A 20,636-nucleotide genomic window follows, 5' to 3' on the forward strand; every position below is an offset into this window, starting at 1 on the left:
ATTAGGATTTCTAAGTGAAACACTCAAAAGAAATCAAGAAATCTATCCCATCTCGCAGATTTCACGTCGCACGTCACAACTTTTGTGAAACAAGCCAACGCTTGTCACAGTTCGGCCACTGTAGGTGGGCATAACTTCTTGAGAAACAGAGGAGGGGTGGGGAGTGACTTAAGGCCAATTCATAGGCTTTATATACCCTACACGGACTGTACTCCGCTGGGGTATGTGCGGCCTAAAATGACGCAATAGCGGACCTCAGCATACGACCATCTGCCTGCCCATGTCCGTGCAAAGCTCGATTTTTATGACCGCGCGTACCCAGCGCTCGCATACCGGTGTCACACAAAAAATGGCTCGGCACGAAACTGTTTCACATCGACATGCATTTCGTGTGGTACCAGAAACCTTCTTTAGTTTCTTCTTTGTAGCTTTACAACTTTTATGCAGTATGGAGACGATGTTTTTCCTCATCCATACTTCTGATATCCCTCACCAACATGCTGAACGCCCCCTCTCTACCCCTCCTTTCGTTAAGTGGTCCAACATACAACCTCCGTGAGGGTTTGTGAGAAATGTAGGCCTTGGGTATGCATTGGTACGACTGGCCTAGGAAAAGACTATGAAAAGGTGTGGTTCGTCCACAGTGTCTGCGCCATGTACTTACAGACTATGTGAGCATCCTTAGCTGCGAGTGTCTGTTTTGGAATTTCTGCAGCTCTCCGATCTACCTCCTAGCAGTCAGAAATCGTTTAATGCTTAGGAAGCATTAAACGATTTAGGAAGACAGTTTAGGAAGACTACTTTTGGTCAATCAGCATTTTCAGTAAAAGTGGTGGAAAAGTGGAATTCCCTTCCCCCTAATGTCAGAGAGTCAGCCAGCTTTGTGGTGTTTAAAAAGCATCTTAAGCTTTGGTTAAAATCAGCACAAATGTATAATCACAAATAAATGTCCTTGCTTTAATATTTTGCACATATTTTAGATTTCACTTAGGGCTTTTGTTTTACTTTTTATTCAGAGTAGTTACTACATTTTTCTTAGCAGCCTAGGGTTCTGGTTGGAACCAGCCCAGGTGCAACCTGACCGTAAACTGTGTGTAATTTACAATTCTTGCCATTGAATAGGCCAGATTGATTTTTATAGCTGTTGTCATAGATTAGGTCAGATTGTTATTTATTGATGTTTCAGGTCAGATTACTATTTATACCTATTGTTGCTGAATAGATGAAATCCATATATATTATGTTGTTGTCATATAGGCCAGATTGCTATTTATATCCACTGTTTTAAATAGATCAGATTGTACTTATAACTTTTGAGATTGGTTTTCTCATGTATTGTCATGTTTTTATTTTTTCTTGATTGTTCTTTGTCTGCCTGTTCAATAGTTTTCTTATGTATTGTTATGTTTTTACTTCTGTATTAATTGTTGTTTGTTTGCCTGCTCAGGGACTGCAGATGCAAATTAGCTGTCAGCTAACTCTGGTGCAGTTGTAAAATTGTGCATTGTCCCTGTCAAACAATAAACTAAACTATACTAATACAGTTATACAGTTGGCCCATGGGCCCTGGCCTAGTTCTCATAAATAAACATATTATTTTTTAACAACAAAAACACCAATATTTTCTGAAAGCATGATTAATAATCTTATAGTACTTTTCAAAATGTTGGTCAAGATGACTTATGTATGCACGCTTACCTCCAGTTGCTGTAATAAGGACTTGCCCTTCTTGTTGATCTCATTAATAAGCGTGAAAACGGCAATCTTGATCTCGTGCTCCACCTTCCTGTGGGTCTCATTGAGCTCTTTTAATCTGAATGAAATAAAACAGCCACACAATTCTCTAGTCACCATTAAAAACACTGTCTACTTTTCAGCCCCTTAACAAAACTACTGAAATATTGAAAAGGAAAGCAATCACAAGTTTTAACATTATCTCTACACCCAATGTTGTAGGGATTACACTCCATTAGCAGCCATTATACCAAGCAGTCTTCTGTGTCTCTCTGAACCACCACCAAGACTGTGCCTATCAGTGACATCACTAGCTGAAAATCCATGAATTTTCAAACTACAATCCTTACCTCTTGGTTTGCTGCTATTGTCTGTGGACAGTGAAACAGACTATACTGTGTAAGAAAACGCAAACAAGAAAGCCAGAAGAAAGGAAGCCACTTTATTTTGTCATTGTACAGTTTTTCAGTTACAATGAAATGTGTTCTCTGGATTTAACCCATCCTATTGTATAGGAGCAGTAGGCAGCTGCAGCACCCTGGGACCAACTCCAGTTTTTCTTTCCATTGCCTTGCTCAGGGGCACAGACGAGAGTATTAACCCTAACATGCATGTCTTTTTGATTGTGGGGGGAAACTGGAGCACCTGGAAGAAACCCATGCAGACACGGGGAGAACATGCAAACTCCACACAGAAAGGACCTGGGATGGCCTGGGGTCGAACCCAGGACCTTCTTGCTGTGAGGCAACAGTGCTAACCACTGTGCCACCGTGCCGCCATAACAACAACGTTACATAGTGCTGTTGTAGGGAATGGTACTGATTGCCATATCTACTACTACTTTTGGCTGCTCCCGTTAGGGGTCGCCACAGCAGATCATCCGTTTTCATCTCTTTCTGTCCTCTACATCTTCCTCTGTCACACCAGCCACCTGCATGTCCTCTTTCACCACATCCATAAACCTCCTCTTTGGCCTTCCTCTTTGTGGGAGGGAATGGTACTGATTGCCATATAAAGACAGCAATTCAGGGATTGACTCCCAGTGATGTCACTGTCAGACACTTTCTGCAAGATGTCAGTGGCGTTTCAGAGACACAGTCTGCTAATTATTATATTATATTACTATTATATTATAATATTATTAATAATTGTAATTAATTTGGTCGGGCGTCCCTACAAACACAATTGGCCGTGTTTGCAGGTGGGAAGCCGGATGTGAGTATGTGTCCTGGTCGCTGCACTAGCGCCTCCGGTGGTTGGTCGGGATGCCTGTTCGGGGGGGGGGGGGGGGGGATAGCGTGATCCTCCAACGCGCTACGTCCCCCTCATCAAACTCCTCACTGTCAGGTGAAAAGAAGTGGCTGGTGACTCCACATGTATGGGAGGAGGCATGTGGTAGTCTGCAGCCCTCCCCGGATCAGCAGAGGGGGTGGAGCAGCGACCAGGATGGCTCAGAGAGTGGGGTAATTGGCCAAGTACAATTGGGGAGAAAAGAGAGGGGGGGGGAATCAAAAAATAAAATAAAAATAATAATTGTAATTAATAATTATTATGGCTACCAACAAGAGCGTTATCACAACAACATAGAAATAGAAAGAGAGTGAGAGAGAGCGAGAGAGAGAGAGAGAGAGAAAGAGACTGGGCTCGCACCTGTTTTGCACCTGAGAGACAGAGTAATGGACATAGCTCTTCTTTTCCTGCAGTTTAGTCATGTGGGTCTCAATAATACCTTTTTGGTTCTGGAAAGCCTCTTCCAGAAACTGGTACCTGCAATGTAGGGGGTCAAGCTCTGTAATCCATCACCAACTTTAAACATAGTATTGAGTCTCAGCTCATGACAAAACTGCAGTCATTGAATGACCACGATTTTCAAACATCATTAAACCAGGCTACGAAAGTACATTCAGCCACAATCTGACAGGTATTTGACTGACCAGTAAGTTTTCCTACCCAAGTTAAATTTGTATCCTAGACACCGTACATGAAAGTTTATCGTTTTCTAAAAGTATAGCTGCCTGCTAAAACAGTGAGTTTTAGGATGTAATTGAGAATTTGGGCTGATTAAATACTCATGGGGACCTAAGGATCTAAGTATTGTGTAATTCAACAGGATTTTTATGTGTCCACATGATACCCTTTTTTTATGCCAAAACAAGCATCTTGTGATTTGGGACATGGGACATGCAACACAAATAAGGTAGGACATACTGTGTTGAAAGAGAAGAGAGTGATGGTCTGTTATGCTGTGCTACCTGTGCTCTTTGTGCTCCAGCAGCTGGCAGTCCCTGCAGGTGAGAGTATCACAGGTCTCACAGAAAAGCTTCAGAGGCTCCTGCTTGTGGACAGGACAGAAGACGGGCCTCTGTCCCGATGAACCAACAGACTCTGCAAAGACAGGAGACACAGGAGTGATGGCCAATATTTAAAGAAAATGTTCTGGTGCATTTGTAAAAGAAGGTGGAAAAAACAGGAGAAAAAAGATGATTTAAAGACAGATTAATCAAAGTAAGTCATCAGAAGCTCCTGTCAGAGGACCAAAAGATTTGAGAATGTGAGCAAGAAATGTAATCTAATGCAATCAGACATTGCAGCACTGTCACCATAGCAACAGCCTATCAATAATGCATCTCCAACTCCAGGACTACCGCATTCACTGTTCAAAACTGACGAATCTTCTTTGCTCACATATTGCATGCCAAACAACCCCCAAGGTTGGACAACCCCGGGGTTCGAACCCAGGACCTTCTTGCTGTGAGGCGGCAGTGCTAACCACTGGGCCACTGTGCCACCACTAAAGTTAGTGATGAAACATTACTCCCAATAAACACTGTGTCCAGATGAACTGACTCACCTTTCTGTGATTTCCTCACCTAGATTATTGAGCATGCATCAAAACATCACTACATATCCTGTTCATTCCTTTACTCAGGACATATTTGCATGATAGCTTACCAGAGACTGCACCAGCATCCTCTTTTGTGCGGATCTTGTGGTCTTTGGTAATTTTGACCCTCTGGTGGGCCTCCACACAAGTCTTGCATAACCACTCTCCACATTCGACACAAAACCCTATGGTTCCTGCATTGTCCTCGCAGCTGGTACACACCTTAAAGGAAAGGTCAAACAGAAGAAAATTACTTTTATTGAGTATCAATCTGAATTACTATCTTTATCTCCAATCAAAGTTTAACCCTTCAGAAAATAAAATAACTGTAATAACATGGAGCTCTTGGGGGAATCCATTTTCACACATGGACAGACACAGGCACATTTCAAGACGCCTGTGTGGGTGTGGCTCTTGCCAGAAGCTCAAGGGTATGTCCTAAATAACAATCAACATAAAAACCGGCATCAAATATAGATTCATTCATTCATTCATTCATCTTCAGCCGCTTCTCCAAGGTCGGGTCACGGTGGCAGCAAGCTAAGTAGGGCACTCCAGACGTCCCTCTCCCCAGCAACGCCCTCCAGCTCCTCCTGGGGGATCCCAAGCTGTTCCCAGGCCAGATTGGACATGTAGTCCCTCCAGCGAGTTCTGGGTCTACCCCGGGGTCTCCTCCCAGTTGGCCGTGCCTGGAAAACCTCCAAAGGAAGGCGCCCAAGAGGTATCCTGATCAGATGCCCGAACCACCTCAACTGGCTGCTTTCGACGCGAAGGAGCAGCAGCTCTACTCCGAGCTCCCTCCCTACAAGTTCTCTCCCTACAAGCAGCTGAAATGAGATTTTCTCAAATATAGATATTTATATAAATTAATTTATATTCAAATTAAGAAAATTAATTTGACAAATAAATTTTAAACTTAAATATATTTTCTCCATACTTAATTTATGATATATTTAGTAGTTTACTCAAAAATCACAATTAATCTTTTTTCTTTCTTATATTTATTTAATTTCACTATTTTAATTTTCCTGTTTAACATCCTTTGAGCTGAAAAAATTAATTTATAGGTTACTATTAGGTTATTTTTTCCACTGTATTCCTGTTTAACATTTTCCTAGTTGTTTTCATTTTCCTGCTCGAATATTATATTTGAGAAAGTGGCAAAATTGGGCCACGGTGCTATGAGGTGACAAAGTGACACTGAAGCAGGAAGGACTACAGAACAACCTGCAGAAGCTTAAAACTGAAAAAATGGAGCGCTGGTTATTCTGAGACTGACAGCTCAGCTCTGATAGTGACTTCGAACAGATGAATTCATCATCGATGCGAGTAAAAGTAAATCAAGATTAAGAGACTCGCCACCCAGGTGGCATGGCGGTCTATTCCGTTATCTACCAATACAAGGATCACGGTTCGAATCCTCGTGTTACTTACAGCTTGGTCAGGCATCCCTACAGACACAATTGGCCGTGTTTGTGGGTGGGAAGCTGGGTATGTACGCACTATGTCCCCCTGGTGAAACTCCTCACTGTCAGGTGAAAAGAAGCGGCTGGTGACTCCACATGTATTGGAGGAGGCATGTGGTAGTCTGCAGCCCTCCCTGGATTGGCAGAGGGGGTGGAGCAGTGACCTGGACGGCTCCGAAAATAGGGTGTTTGGCCAAGTACAACTGGGTAGAAAAAGGGGGGAACCCGCCCCCCAAAAAAAGTTTAAGAGACTCATCAAGAGACCCGTTATCTGCCTGTTACCAGCTGAAACTGACAGCTACCTGGTAAACAACAATATCAGATGGAAAACTGCTCCACAAACAACCAGGTATTCATTTGAGGCATGAAATGGGTTGGTACTCCATTTAGTGAAAATTAAATGTGTTCCTTTGTACTGCTACCAGAACCAACATGGGAAATATGCAGCCTAACTGTCATATTCGATAGACAAGCCAAATGTATCTACATCATCCTAATTTTGCCCGCAAAGACACAATTAGACTGTTCCTATTTCCAGTTGACATCGTATGATAAAATACTAGGTCTTGAGCTCAAGCCCCAGGGTTGCCCAACCTTGGGAGTCATCCCGGGTCATCCTCTGTGTGGTGTTTGTGTGTTCTCCCCATGTCTGCGTGGGTTTCCTCCGGGTGCTCCGGTTTCCTCCCACAGTCCAAAGACATGTAGGTCAGGTGAATCGGCTGTACTAAATTGCCCCTAGGTGTGTGTGTGTGGGGGGGGGGGGGCTGTGATGGTCTGGTGGCCTTTCCAGGGTGTCTCCCCGCCTGCTGCCCAGTGACTGCTGGGATAGGCTCCAGCATCCCCGCGACCCTGACAGCAGGATAAGTGGTTTGGATGATGGATGCATAGTATGATAAAAACTTAAAAGAATTTGTTAAGACTGATGGCTAAATCAATTAAGCTTTGGTTCCTTATAGTTAATACACCGATCAGGCAAAACAATAAAACCACCTACCTAATATTGTGTAGGTCCCCCTCGTGCCACCAAAACAGCTCTGACCTGTCAAGGCATGGACTCCACAAAACCTCTGAAGGTGTCCTGTGGTATCTGGCACCAGACGTTAGCAGCAGATCCTTTAAGTCCTGTAAGTTGCAAGCTGAGGCCTCCATGGACATCCCACATCCCACATATGCTCAATCGGATTGAGATCTGGGGAACTTGGAGGCCAAGGCAACACTTTGAACTCTTTGTCATGTTCTTCAAAGCATTCCTGAACAATTTTTAAAGTGTGGCAGAGCACATTGTCCTGCTAAAAGAGGCCATTGCTATCAGGGAATACTGTTGCCATGAAGGGGTGTAGCTGGTCTGCAACAATGTTTAGGCTGGTGGTACGTGTCAAAGTAACATCCACATGAATGCCCAGGGCCCAAGGTTTCCAAGCAGAACATTGCCCAGATCATCACACTGCCTCCGCCGGCTTGCCTTCTTCCCACAGTGCATCCTGGTGTCATCTCTTCCCCAAGTAAATAACGCACACGCACCCGGCCATTCACATGTTGGAATGCAAGAAATGGATGCAAAGAAAATGTGATTCATCAGACCAGGCCACCTTCTTTGCTCAATGGTCCAGTTCTGATGCTCACATGCCCATTGCAGGCGCTTTTGGTGGTTGACAGGATTCAGCATAGGCACTCTGACCAATCTGCAGCAAGCTGTGATGCACCATGTGTTCCGACACCAGTCAATCATAGTCAGCATTACCTTTTTCAGCAATTTGAGATACAGTAGCTCTTTTCTGTGATCGGACCAAATGGGCTAGCCTTCGCTCCACATGTGCATCAACGAGCCTTGGGCGCCCGTGACCCTGTTGCTGGATCACTGGTTGTCCTTCCTTAGATCACTTTTGGCAGGTACTGACCACGACATATCGGGAACACCCCACAAGACCTACCGTTTCTGGGATGCTTGGACTCAGTCGTCTAGCCATCACAATTTGGCCCTAGTCAAAGTCACTCATTAACGCTTGTCCATTTATCCTGCGTCCAACACATCAACTTCCAAGAAATGACTCTTCACTTGCTACCTAATGTATCCCACCCCTTGGCAGGTGCCATTGTAATGAGATAATCAATGTTATTCACTTACCTTCCGATGTGGGAAGATGGTCGCATGAATTCATTGCAGCGGCCTAAATCAGTACCGGTGTGGGAGGATGGCAGCAAGAATTCACATTCGCGGCGGCCTCACCCAGTACTGTCCATGCAGTGTCTTTGTCCACGTCTGTGTCTAAGTTTGATAGCTGGCAGAGCTGGCGCTGAATCGGCTGGGAGAGCTTGGTCTGCGTGTCCTGTGGGCCCAGGGACCATGGCTCTGCCCGGAGCTGTGCCCGAAGAGGTAACACCGAGGGCAGTCTGTCAGGATGCGGAAGTGGAGCAGGCTAAGCTAACTGCTAGCCCATGCAGACCGGCAGTTCCGATAACACCGAGGGTGGTCTGGCGGCGGCCTTGCCTAGCGTTGACTGTGTTTTTAGTGTCGTTGTGTGGAGTGCGACGAGGTGTGTTGAAGGTTTCTGGCTGGGACAGCTGGCGTTGGATCGGCTGAGGGAGCCTGGTCTGCTGCATCCGGTGGGCCCAAGGACCATGGCCCTGCCCAGAGCTGAGCTTGAAGAGGAAACACCGAGGGCGGTCTGACAGGATGTGGAAGCGGTGCAGACTAACATAACTGCTAGCCCATGCAGACCGGCAGTTCCGACAGTCATCCTGGCTGGCGTTCGTTCCCCTGGACAGTGATTTTTTTTTATTATTATTTTTTAGTTTGGATATATGTATTAGTTGGATATATGTGTTAGTTTGGATGTGTTCTTGTAGTTCTCGTAGTTTTTGGACATGTTTTTGTCTTTGTGTTGTACTGCTGTGGGCTGGGGGAAAATGTATTTTGTTTCATTTCATGTGCGCAAGTGCATGAAGGGAGTGTAAACATGATCCAACGTGTTTACTCCTAGCATCAGGCAACAGATGTGCTGGTCGTATTTCGGCAGAACTTTCTTCAGATTGCCATTGTTGAAGTTGACAGTCATGATGAAAGCCACCTCCAGGTGAGAGTTTTCGAGTCCACTGATCACTCCGTACAGCTTGTCAACAGCATACAAGGTGTCCAGTTGCGGTGGAATGTAAACAACGGTGAGGCTCATGCATGTGAATTCTCTCAGGAAAGAGAAGGGTGGGCATTTTATCGTGAGCTGCTAAAGGTCAGCCACGTCTAACCACCACAGGTTGTTTACCATGAAGCACATCCCCTTCCCCTCTTTGCTGCTCTGAGTCCTTTGTCCGATCATCAATCGAGTATCGATGGCTCCAGCCAGGTTTCAGTGAAAGCAATGATGTTGTGGATTTTAATGTTCCAATAAAAATTCAGCCTTCACAGAGTTCATTCAGATTGTTGTCCAAAGACTGAACATTGGCCAGGAGAATATTTGGTAACAGAGGGAGAGTTCCCCCTTCTCCTTAGACTGACGAGGGTCCCTGCTCTTCTTCCTTTCTTCCAGCACCAGTAGCGCTTCCTCCCAGGTGTAAACAAAGGTACACTGGGCGGAAGGTCCATGACTGCGAGCGACACACTCAATTGAACCATAACAGGTACAGCAGCACAGATTGAGTATTGCTTAGATATAGGGTGTAAGGGTCGCCTATTATGGACCTGGCCAATTATTGGATCCGATATTCAGCATTTTTGCAATTACTGGAATCATTTTTTATCCAATTGCTGGTAAATTAAATTAATTAAAAAAACTTGCTACTTTGGCTCTGATGCAGCCGCCTCTTTCTGTCTGTAGTCATCACTCTGTGGTCTTGAGCAATGTCCTGCCACAGCACTATCTGTGCTTAGTTATCTCACCTCCTGTAACCTCTCGAGAGGTCGTTGGGGCGCCGCTGTTGAATCCGCAACCAGTCCTCGCCATCCGTCTGTCCTCAAATGCCCTCTGTAAGCTGGCAAAGTCAAGGCCTGTCCACTCTCTGATGTTACATAGCCATTGCTTCTTCTGTCTTCATCATCTTCGCCCACCCCTCACTGTATCTTGCAGGATGGTCTTGGCAAGGACGGAACTTTTCAAGATTTGACCATACCATTTTAGTTTTCTCTTCTTGACGATTGTCAAAAAGTCTTCATGTGTTCCAATGGCTTGTGTAATCCTTCTTCTCACCTCTTCATTCATAATATGGTCTCTATATGAGATGCCTAGAATCTTTCTGTAGCACCTCATCTCCACTGTGCTTATTCTTCTTTGGAGATCTGCTGTGAGTGTCCAAGTTTTACGCGCGTATAAAAAGATGGAGATGATTAGTGAGGGCATCAATCTGACTTTAGACCCGGTACTAATGTTTTTGTCTTTCCAGATTGGTTTTAACCTTGTGAGTGTCACAGTTGCTTGTACAATGCGGGAAAGGACTTCCGGTTTGGACCCGTCATCTGTGACGATAGCCCCAAGATATTTAAATTTGTTGACTGTCGAGAGTGTTTTTTCAGCACTGATCTCCATGCCATATGCCTTTGATGTCTTGTCAAGGTGTTCAACCAGGCTTGTCAGCTCTTGTTCATTACCGGCCAGGCTGTCAATGTCATGGGCAAAATGGAGGTTTGTGACTGTTCTCCCCCCAATGCTGACCGTTCCTTCATGGTCTTCCAGCGCATCTGTCATTATTCTCTCCAGGAAAATGCTGAAGAAAGTTGGCGAGAGCAAGCAACCTTGATGGATGCCTACTGTCGTGTGGAACCAGTCTCCAATGCTTAGTTACACATCGTGAGTAATAAGCCTATCAACATTGAAGGCTACTGTTTCTGTAGATGCTCTAATGACACAATTGTACATTCTTTCAAAACCCAATGAACAAATTTAAAAAAAACAAAATAAAACAAAACACCAAAGGCTACTGTGCCAAAGATGGGTACAGAGGAATGCATCTGCAGAATGAAGCAGCTCTGGTGACCGAGCGGAACTGTTTCAAAGGTAAGGCAGAAGATACTGCAAAAGTTGCAAAAACAAAACAATCTTATGATCGATTTCTATGATGACAAGCTTGCCCAGTTTCCCAACTACACCACTGAAAATGCCCAAATAATGCACTTTGTTGCAATGATATAATATTAACTATAACATGTTTATTTATGTAGTGATAACTATATCTTTGAATAATGTTGGTGCAAGTGCAACTGGAACTTATTTTAGCTATCATATTACGAACGTAACATTATTCGTCCGTATAGGTTGGTGTTTTTACATGTTATAGGTAGCTGATGGTCATAATATGAGCTGCACTTTTTGTTTTAAGATAATGTTGAAAAGTTCTCTTAATTAAACATAGACTTCAAGGTATTTCAACGAAGTTTTGTGTTGATGTTTGTGCTATTTTAAATTTCGAAACTAAGATTTTAATTTTTATTGTAAATGTGTGTCGGTTCTAAATACTGGTTATCAGTCTCCTTGATTACAAATAATCAGTATAAGTGAAGAAAAAAACGGTATCAGTCAACCCCTAATAGGGAGCATATAAAACAGGAAGAATAAAATTAAGATTTAGTTAACATCTGATAAGATTGCCCCCACGTGAGAAAGTCTTTAATCCCTCACAACCAAAACCAGATTTTCTAGGGAGAAAATCCACTATTAAGCTTTTCGTAGAAACAATAGACTAGCAGTGTTGTCATGTTTTCGACACCAAACAAACAAAAACAGTTGATCTTACCTTTAAAATGATGACACCAATAAACACTGAAAAACTCTCCATTATATAAATTCCCTGGACTTTTATGAAACATCAGATGTAATAGGCTTTACCTCATCATGAAAAATTATATTTGTTAGCTCTTTGCTATGCCCTTCCTCATGCTGTATAAGTACCTACATGGCCAAGTGCTATGTCAAGATTAATTACTTTTAACTCTCGTGTTTTGTTCACTCTTCAGCAATAGATGTCCTGTTCACTCGTCACATTGACTCAGGACTCCTTTGGATTTTGTAGCAGTCGTAAAATCTATTCAAAAATACCCAGTATATCTCATTCATCTCAATTATTAATGATATGAAAGATATTTATGGTTAATAGTTATTCGGAACGGGTCACTTTGACCCAATGGAACAGGAGGGTTGAAGCATCAAGGCCACAACACCTGACATACCTGTGCAGCCCTTTCATCGGAGGTGGTGGTGGCCTCGGTCGTATCCTTCACAAAGTAGTTGTCAATGACATCGCTCTGTTTGTAGTCCTGGTGACATACTGAGCAGCGCATGACATTCACTGAATAAACATAAACAGAGAGAAAACATGGGTCAAGTCAGATCACAGAGGTTTACCATCAGCCTACCATACTAAACATTATTAACTTAACTGTCAAAATGCATCTTTTCAAAGGTCTTTTCACGTGTGAAGAAGATAGTGTGATATGACAGAGATATAAGGATGTGGCTGTGTTGGTTAGTCATTGCTGAGCAGAGGGGGTGCTAGCTGATAGCATGGGTAGCAGCGGGAACAAAGCTTTAAGTAGGCCCTTTTAAGTGGGTATGTAGGAAGTCAGTTATTGAGAATTCCGGACCGGCAATATAGCCAGGATCAGTATTAACTATCAGTGGAAGCCAAAGACTCAATCCTGACACTCTTCTCCACCCACTCCACCCTGCCCGTACTCTCTTCCTCACCTCTCTTCCACCCTCCCCGTTACTTTGAAAAGTTGACTCCAAGTATTTCAACTCATCCACCTTCGTCACCTCTACTCCTTGCATCCTCACCATTCCACTGTTCTCCCTCTCATTCACGCAAATGTATTCCATCTTGCTCCCACTGACTTTCATTCCTCTTCTCTCCACTGCATAACTCCACCTCTCTAGGCTCTCCTCAACCTGCACCCTACTCTCGCTACAGATCACTACATACGTATGTCATCCATAAACATCATAGTCCATGGAGACTCCTGCCTGATTTCGTCGGTCAACCTGTCCATCACCATTGCAAACAAGAAAGGTCTCAGAGCCGATCCTTGATGTAATCCCACCTTGACCTTGAACCCATCCGTCATTCCTACTGCATACCGCACCATTGTCATACTGCCCTCAGTGTGACAGTCTGATGCTGAGGAGGAATGTTCATGATGAGAGGTAAGTTACACGAGATAGAAGAACCTTTGACCATCATTCTCATGGCGTCAGACATCCTAGTTTTCAGAGCTGATCCAGTTACTGGTTGCCCTTCAACTCCTGGGGTCCAGAGGGACTTTTTGCTTGGCTTGCAAGGGCAGTTACGTACACAAGTTCTGTGACTGTAGGCAAAGCTGTCTAGCTTCAGTGCCCTACTACCCCTATGTTTCATTAAAGAAATCCTAAGAAGCATGAATGCTGGGCTAGCCAGCATTATATAGTGGTGCCAGTGGGTGGTACTCATGGAGGAGGTATTTGGGCATGCAGATTTCAATGCGGGATTGGACCCCAAAGGCAAAGCTATACAGACTGGCATACAATCATAGATTTTTTTGGGGGGGGGGATTTCCCCCCTTTTTCTCCCCACTTGTACCCCTGCCAATTACCTCACTCTTCTGAATGGTTCCAATCACCGCCCCACCCCCTCTGCCAATCTGGGGAGGGCTGCAGACTACCATATGCCTCCTCCAATACATGTGGAGTCACCAGCCACTTCTTTTCACCTGACAGTGAGGAGTTTCGCCAGGGGGGACGTAGCGCGTGGGAGGATCACACTATTCCCCCCAAGTTCCCCCTCCCCCCAAACAGGCGCCCCGACCAACCAGAGGAGGCACTAGTGCAATGACCAAGACACATACCCACATCCGGCTTCCCACCCGCAGACACGGCCAATTGTGTCTGTATGGATGCCCGACCAAGCCGGAGGTTAACACGGGGATTTGAACCGCCAATCCCCGTGTTGGTAGGCAAGAGACTAGACCGCCCCGCCACCATCACGCCACAATCATACATCTTGAGTTACCGTATGTAACTATCAGTTTTTCTTAAGATGACGTTCGCTGTGACAGGTAGCAAACTAGTTTTTCCCAGTAGTCACGTCGCTATTTAGGACTGGCTGATTTATAAGTCAAATTAACTGGTCGGGACCATCTTTTACTGTTAAGCTGGTGAGAATTCCTTTACCTTCCCACCAATACACACTGGCCGTGTCTGAATAAGCTTCTACAAACTAATAGAATATACTGCATACTAACAGTACGTACTGTTTTTCAAAGGTTTTGAATCACCCCAACTATGAGAAATTCTTCATTATACAGCCATAACTTTGCAAAAAAAAAAAAAAATTAGGCTGAGAGACCAGGTAGTATGCGAGATTAGCTGCAGACACACACACACACACACACACACACACACACACACACACACACTATCATCGGCGGTCACTCAAAGCGAGTATGACTGTCCTCTCCATTGGGTTGCCTACTTGTGGGTCTTCAGATGGCTGTAGAGGCTGAGCCGCGATCCAGATACTTTGGTGCAGTGTGGACAGGGGACAATGGCGGTGGTTTGTGGTGGTGGTTGTGCCTTTTTCTCTCTCTCCTTGTGGTGCTGTCACTTTTTCTTTGCGGTACAGTGGAGTTCCATTTCATGACGTGCAGCTCCGTTCTGCACGGATTTCTACCAGGAGCACCTGTCCAGTGCAATGTGTTCCCAGTTGCTCAATGTGACGTTCAATTTCTTCAGACTGGTGTTGATATTGTCCTTGAAAGGTTTCTTTTACCCGCCGGGCACTCACTGACCTTCCTTCAGCTGGCAGTACAGGATCTGTTTTGGGAGACATGTTGGACATGCAGATGGCATGGCCTGTCCATCGGAGTTGGTGCTGCATTATTGAGGTGGTGATGCTAGTCATCTTGGCTTCTACCAGAATGCTGATGTTGGTGCGTCTGTCCTTCCAGCTGATCCGCAGGATCTTTCGTTAAGGATCTTTGGTGGTATTGTTCCAGAGCTCTCAGGTGCCCGCTGTAGGTGGTCTATGACTCTGCTCCATACAGCCGCGTGGAGAGAACAACAGCTCTGTAGATCAGGAGATTTGTTTGCCCCCCCAAGTCTGGTGTAAGCACCACTGGCACAACTCAGGCGATGGTTTACCTCAGACTCAATGTCAGCTTTTGAGGAGAGAAGGCTGCCGAGGTAGGGGAAGTGAGCGATGTTTTCAAGAAAGGTACTGTCCACTTTTATGGTGGACTGGGTAGATGGCTGGTTGGGTGGAGTTGATATAGGACCTGGGTCTTCTCGATGTTTAATGCTAGACCCAGGCTCTGTATGTCTTGGCAAAGGCATTCAGGATGTCCTGGAGGTCATCTGCGGAGTGTGCTGTGATGGCATTGTCATCTGCATATTAAAGCTCCATGATGGTAGTCTTGCAGACTTTGCTCTTGGTCTTGAAACTATTAAGGTTGAAGAGCCTGCCGTCAGTTCTGTATAGGATTGGGATTCTTTGCCAATGAGGTGGAGTATGGCAGCAATAAAGATGGCAAACAGGGTGTGTGCGATGATGCATCCCTGTTTGACCCATTTCCACAGTGAATGGCTCTGACTCAGAGCTGCTGTTGCTGAGCACTGTGACTGACATGCCATGACTGACATGTAGAAACCTCAATAGTTTGATGTATTTGTCAGGGCAGCCATATCTTGATAGTGTGCTCCACAGAGCCTGGCAGTCTACTGAGTCAAAGACCTATGTCAGGTCTAAGAAAGCCATGTAAAAAGGCTGCCTTTATTCAAGGCATTTTTCCTGGAGTTGACGTGCTGTAAATATGTCTGCTGTACCTCATTATGGGAAAAAGCCACACCGAGATTCTGGGAATACTTCCTCAGCCAGTGGTAGCAGTCAATTTGCAAGGACGCAAGCGAGGACTTTGCCTGTTGTTGACAGGAGTGAGATGCCCCTGTAGTTTCCACATTCCGCCTTGTCCCCTTTCTTGAATATAGCCACCATTAGAGCATCCCTGAGCTCTGATGGGACGTTCTTCTTTATCCCAAACCTTGAGGAGGAGGGTGTGGATGCGGTACAGGAGCTCTGGTCCACCTCCCTTTAAGATCTCAGCTGGGATCCCATCTAGACCAGCGGCCTTGTAGTTCTTAAGGCTCCTGAAGGCATCTTGAACCTCTGGTGGGAGGTTCCCCAATGTCTTCTCTGATGGGACTCTGGGGAATGTGGCTGGCAATGTCTGGTTCAGCTGTCCTGTTGCGGTTTGGGAGTTCCATCAGGCGTTAATGGTATCACTGTCCTTCAGCAGCTCCTGCTCGTCCTTTGAGCGCAGGGGGTTTAAGCTGCAGTTGCTTGGACCATAGACGGCCTTAGTAGCACTGAAAAAGCCTCTGCTGTCACCCAAGTCTGCCAGTCGCTGGATTTCCCGAGCTTTTTCTGTCCACCAAGAGTTCTTAAGCTCCCTCCCCATCTCTGGATGTCCACATTGGCTCCGGAGTGAGCCACTCATTTAGCCTTGCAGGTTACATCATTTTGCCAGGCATGAAAGACTTTCTTTTTCTTGGAGATGAACTGTTCTATCTCTCATTCTCATCAAACCAGTCCTGGTGTTTTCTGGACTTGTACCCATGGGTGGTTTTGCAGGTGTTGAGGATGGTGGATTTGAGCAGGCTGCAGTACTTCTCAATGTAATCAAGATATTCCCGTTGGAGGGTTTCCCCAATAGAGGCCTGAAGTCGCTGCTGGGTGGCAGTTTCATTCAGGCTTTCAAGGTTCAGTCTTGGCCGGATCTGCTTCTTTGAACCATCCTCTTCCTCTCTCTCTCACACATAAATGAATGATCCCCTCCAAGCTATTCGCCTGTCGTGGATAAAAATAAACCATAATAACGAGCAGGAATGAGCAAGCCATGGGTAAGTAATATCTTATTTATTCAAGATGCTAGCATATTAGAAGCATTTCACCACCGGGTTATTTAATATTCGCTCACTAACCAACAAGGGACTCCTACTTAATGATCTACTGAATGATCGTAAGTTTGATTTCCTATGCTGGACTGAGACGGGGCAACAACCCAATGACTTTTCAGAGTTTAATCAAACTATTCCTCTTAGGTTTGTGTACCCCTGCAAATTCCGTGACACCGGCATGGGGGGGGGGGGGGAGAGAGTTGCGATACATTACAGTGAAAAGTGGAGAGGGTCTTCCATAACTGTGGCCTGTGCATGTTTCATTCGAGTCCATTGCCCTACAAATCAATACGCCAAAACCTACTATACTAGCCACTGTCTATCAACCACCGAAGCCCAACAACGATTTCTTAAATGAACTTTCTGTTTTTCTAACCTTCTTATGTTCTTTGTCCCCTAATTAAATATTGCTGGGTGATTTTAATATACACATGGACAATGTCCACAATACTCTCACAAGGGATTTTACATCAGGCCTGGATAGTTTTGATTACAGCAATATACTGATTTTCCTACGCACTCCAAAGGACACATACTTGATCTGATTTGCTGCTGTGATGTAACTCTCTTAATTGCAATTCCGACCACAAGTTCGTATCTTGCGATGTTAACTTAACAGTATCCAAAGCTAATTTGTCATGCTCCATCTCGTTCCGTAACATTAAGAATACTGATTATTCTGCTTTTACCAGTGGAATTGATAACCTCCCCAGCAAAGACAATTCATCCAGCCCAGACGAACTGGTCTCTCATTACAATGATGGCCTTTATAGTATTTTAAACGATCTTGCTCGTTTAAAAAAAAAACGGTCTCTTTCCTTTACCCACTCTGCCCCTTGGTTTACACCTGCACTACGGGAGCTTAAAACTAAAGGCCGTCGCCTGGAACGCCTTTACACAAAAACTGGCCTTGTTGTTCATAAAGACAAGTATAATGACCACATACTTCATTATAAGGAGGCTCTGTCCACAGCTAAATCGTCTTATTATGCAAATTTGAATAGATCAGGTGAAGGGAACACTAGAGCCCTGTTTTCCATGGTAAACAATATTTTATAGCCACCGGACACTCTTGCACCTCACCTGTATTCAGTTGCTGAATGTAACGACTTCATGACCTTTTTTAATGCCAAAATTGAAAATATTCATTAGCAATTGAAGTCGTCGAACAATACCGCATACAGTTAATCTTATTCACCCTTCTATTTTCCCCTCTCTTCTTCACTATCTAGTTTCAAACTCCCAACTGTTGCTGAAATATCTGGTCTTATTCACAAATCCAAATCATCTACCTGTCAGTTAGACCCCCCCCCCTCCTACTCATTTAGTAAAAGCCTGTCTACCTTCTCTATCCTCTTTAATAACTGATATCATACATTCCTCCCTTACCTCTGGTCTTGTTCCTTCATCTCTCAAAACAGCTGCAATAACTCCAATACTCAAGAAACCTGGTGCAGACCCGAACAATTTGAATAATTTTCACCCAATCTCAAATTTACCATTTCATTCTAAAACACATTAAAGAACAGTCGCATCTCAGGTACACGTTCACTTGACTAACAACAGTCTGAACAATTCCAGTCTGGTTTTCGCTCCATGCACAGTAAGGAGACAGCCTTGGTGAAAAGCATTCAAGATCTGTTGATGGCAGCTGACTCTGGGCTCTTAACCATACTTGTCCTCCTTGATCGGAGTGCAGCCTTTGATACCATCTCACATAACATCCTCCTAGAAAGATTAGCTTCCACTGGAATAACTGGCACCCCCCTTGACTGGTTTAGATCATATCTCTCTGGCCGCACTGTGTGTCCAACTTAAAAATTTAAGATCACAGTCCTTTCCTGTTACTACCGGTGTTCCCCAGGGCTCTGTATTGGGACACCTCCTGTTTATTATTTACCTACTACCTCTTGGCCACATTTTCAGGAAATCTGGCATTCAATTTCACTGCTACGCGGATGAATCTATCCACCAAGCCTACCTCCACTCTTCCGCCCACTTCCCTTTCTGACTGCTTATTAGAAATTAAATCCTGGTTTTCATACCATTTCCTCAAACTTATAGTGGTAAAACTGAGGTCCTCCTTGTAGGCACTAAATCTACGTTGGCCAAACATGATAGTTTTTCTCCGACTATTGACAATTCTATAGTTCCTCCATCGCCTCACGTTGAGTCTAGGTGTCATCCTGGACAGCACATTATCTTTTGAAGCTCACATCAACAATGTTACTCGGTCTGCATACTTCCACCTACGCAATATTGTCTTCGGCCGTCACTTACACCCAAAAGCACTGCCATACTCACTCACACCCTGGTTACATCCCGTATTGATTACTGTAATTCTATCCTCTTTGGTCTTCCCCTCACGTGTCTTCATACACTTCAATTGGTCCAGAATTCAGCTGCCCATATCATTACCGGAACTCCTTCATTAGATCATATCATTCCTGTTCTTCAGCAACTCCATTGGCTCCCTGTTAAATACCATATTGATTTCTCCTCACCTTTAAGACCCTTAACAACCTAGCTCCTTCGTATCTTTCCAAACTCCATCTCCACACACTCTCCGGCACTCTTTAACATCCTCTTCTGCTCTCCAACTCACTACACCATCGGCCTGCTTGACTACAATGGGGACTAGAGCCTTCAGTAATTCTGCCTCCCGCCTATGGAACTCTCTCCCACAAGAAATTCACAACATTGACTATCTTTCAACCTTCAAATCACATCTCAAAACGTACCTTTTCAAACTGGTATATTCAGTCTGATACACACTTCACTGACTTTTGTGCAGATGATGATTTTATACTTATCTGTTGTATTAACTTTTTATTGTCTACTCTATTTGTTTTGATTTTATGCTGTCTGATACAGTGCTGCTTGTTTTTTACTGTGTTCTGTAAGGTGTCCTTGAGTGCTCTGAAAGGCGCCCACAAATAAAATGTATTATCATTCTTATCAATAAAGCTATAGCCCGTGTGTCTAGAGCGTTGCGTTCTCACGCAGTGCTTGCTGGTTACATAATGTGGGACAGGCTCTCTGAAGAGGGAAAGGCCCTTTTCTCTGGCATGAGATACACCAAAGCAGTTTCAAATTTTAATAGACAATGTAGACCAATAGTAGGCCTGCAACTAACGATTATTTTGGTAGTCGACTAATCTGTCGATTATTTTTTCGATTAGTCGACTAATCTAACGATTATTTCTTTCACACCCTCCATCTCTGCTTCCTGAGGGCGCGGATCCTCTTCCGGGCTCCAGTGCATGTTTTACCTCACATGCTTAAGTCTGCACACCTGTGAATGTCGCCCTGTGTCTCTGTCTTAACATAACACGATCCCATAGCGAATTAAAATAATGACTCATGAAACATTTGAATTTGGAACTTGTTTTGGAGCTACTTGTTTAATCAAATGCATCATCAATCATAATGAAAACTAAATAAATACATTAAATAATACAAATGAAAGTCAATGCATTATCAATCATAATAAAAACAAAGTAAATAAATTAAACAATGCAAATTAAAGTGCAAGTCAAAACGTAAAGATAATGTGCAAATAATGTTTTAAAAGTAACTCAAAATAGCAGCCTCTGCCCCAGCACCGCGGTTCTGATGGGGCTGTTAACCTGGTCCAGGAGG

At 44.3% G+C, this 20,636-nt stretch overlaps 1 protein-coding gene across 3 annotated transcripts in view; it reads right to left on the reverse strand.

Moving 5' to 3' along the window:
- trim33 (tripartite motif containing 33) overlaps positions 1–20,636 on the reverse strand; it is a 113,566-nt gene that overhangs the window by 64,029 nt on the left and 28,901 nt on the right. For all 3 annotated transcript variants that reach the window (XM_056273045.1, XM_056273046.1, XM_056273044.1), the window contains exons 2-6: positions 12,239–12,357; positions 4,687–4,840; positions 3,987–4,119; positions 3,385–3,501; positions 1,699–1,813 (exon numbers count right to left, since the gene is read on the reverse strand). In XM_056273045.1, the coding sequence (XP_056129020.1) occupies positions 1,699–1,813; positions 3,385–3,501; positions 3,987–4,119; positions 4,687–4,840; positions 12,239–12,357 (638 nt within the window). The remainder of the gene's footprint in view (positions 1–1,698; positions 1,814–3,384; positions 3,502–3,986; positions 4,120–4,686; positions 4,841–12,238; positions 12,358–20,636) is intronic.

Source organism: Lampris incognitus, chromosome 2 (assembly GCF_029633865.1).
Source record: "Lampris incognitus isolate fLamInc1 chromosome 2, fLamInc1.hap2, whole genome shotgun sequence".
Taxonomy (NCBI): Eukaryota; Metazoa; Chordata; class Actinopteri; order Lampriformes; family Lampridae; genus Lampris; species Lampris incognitus.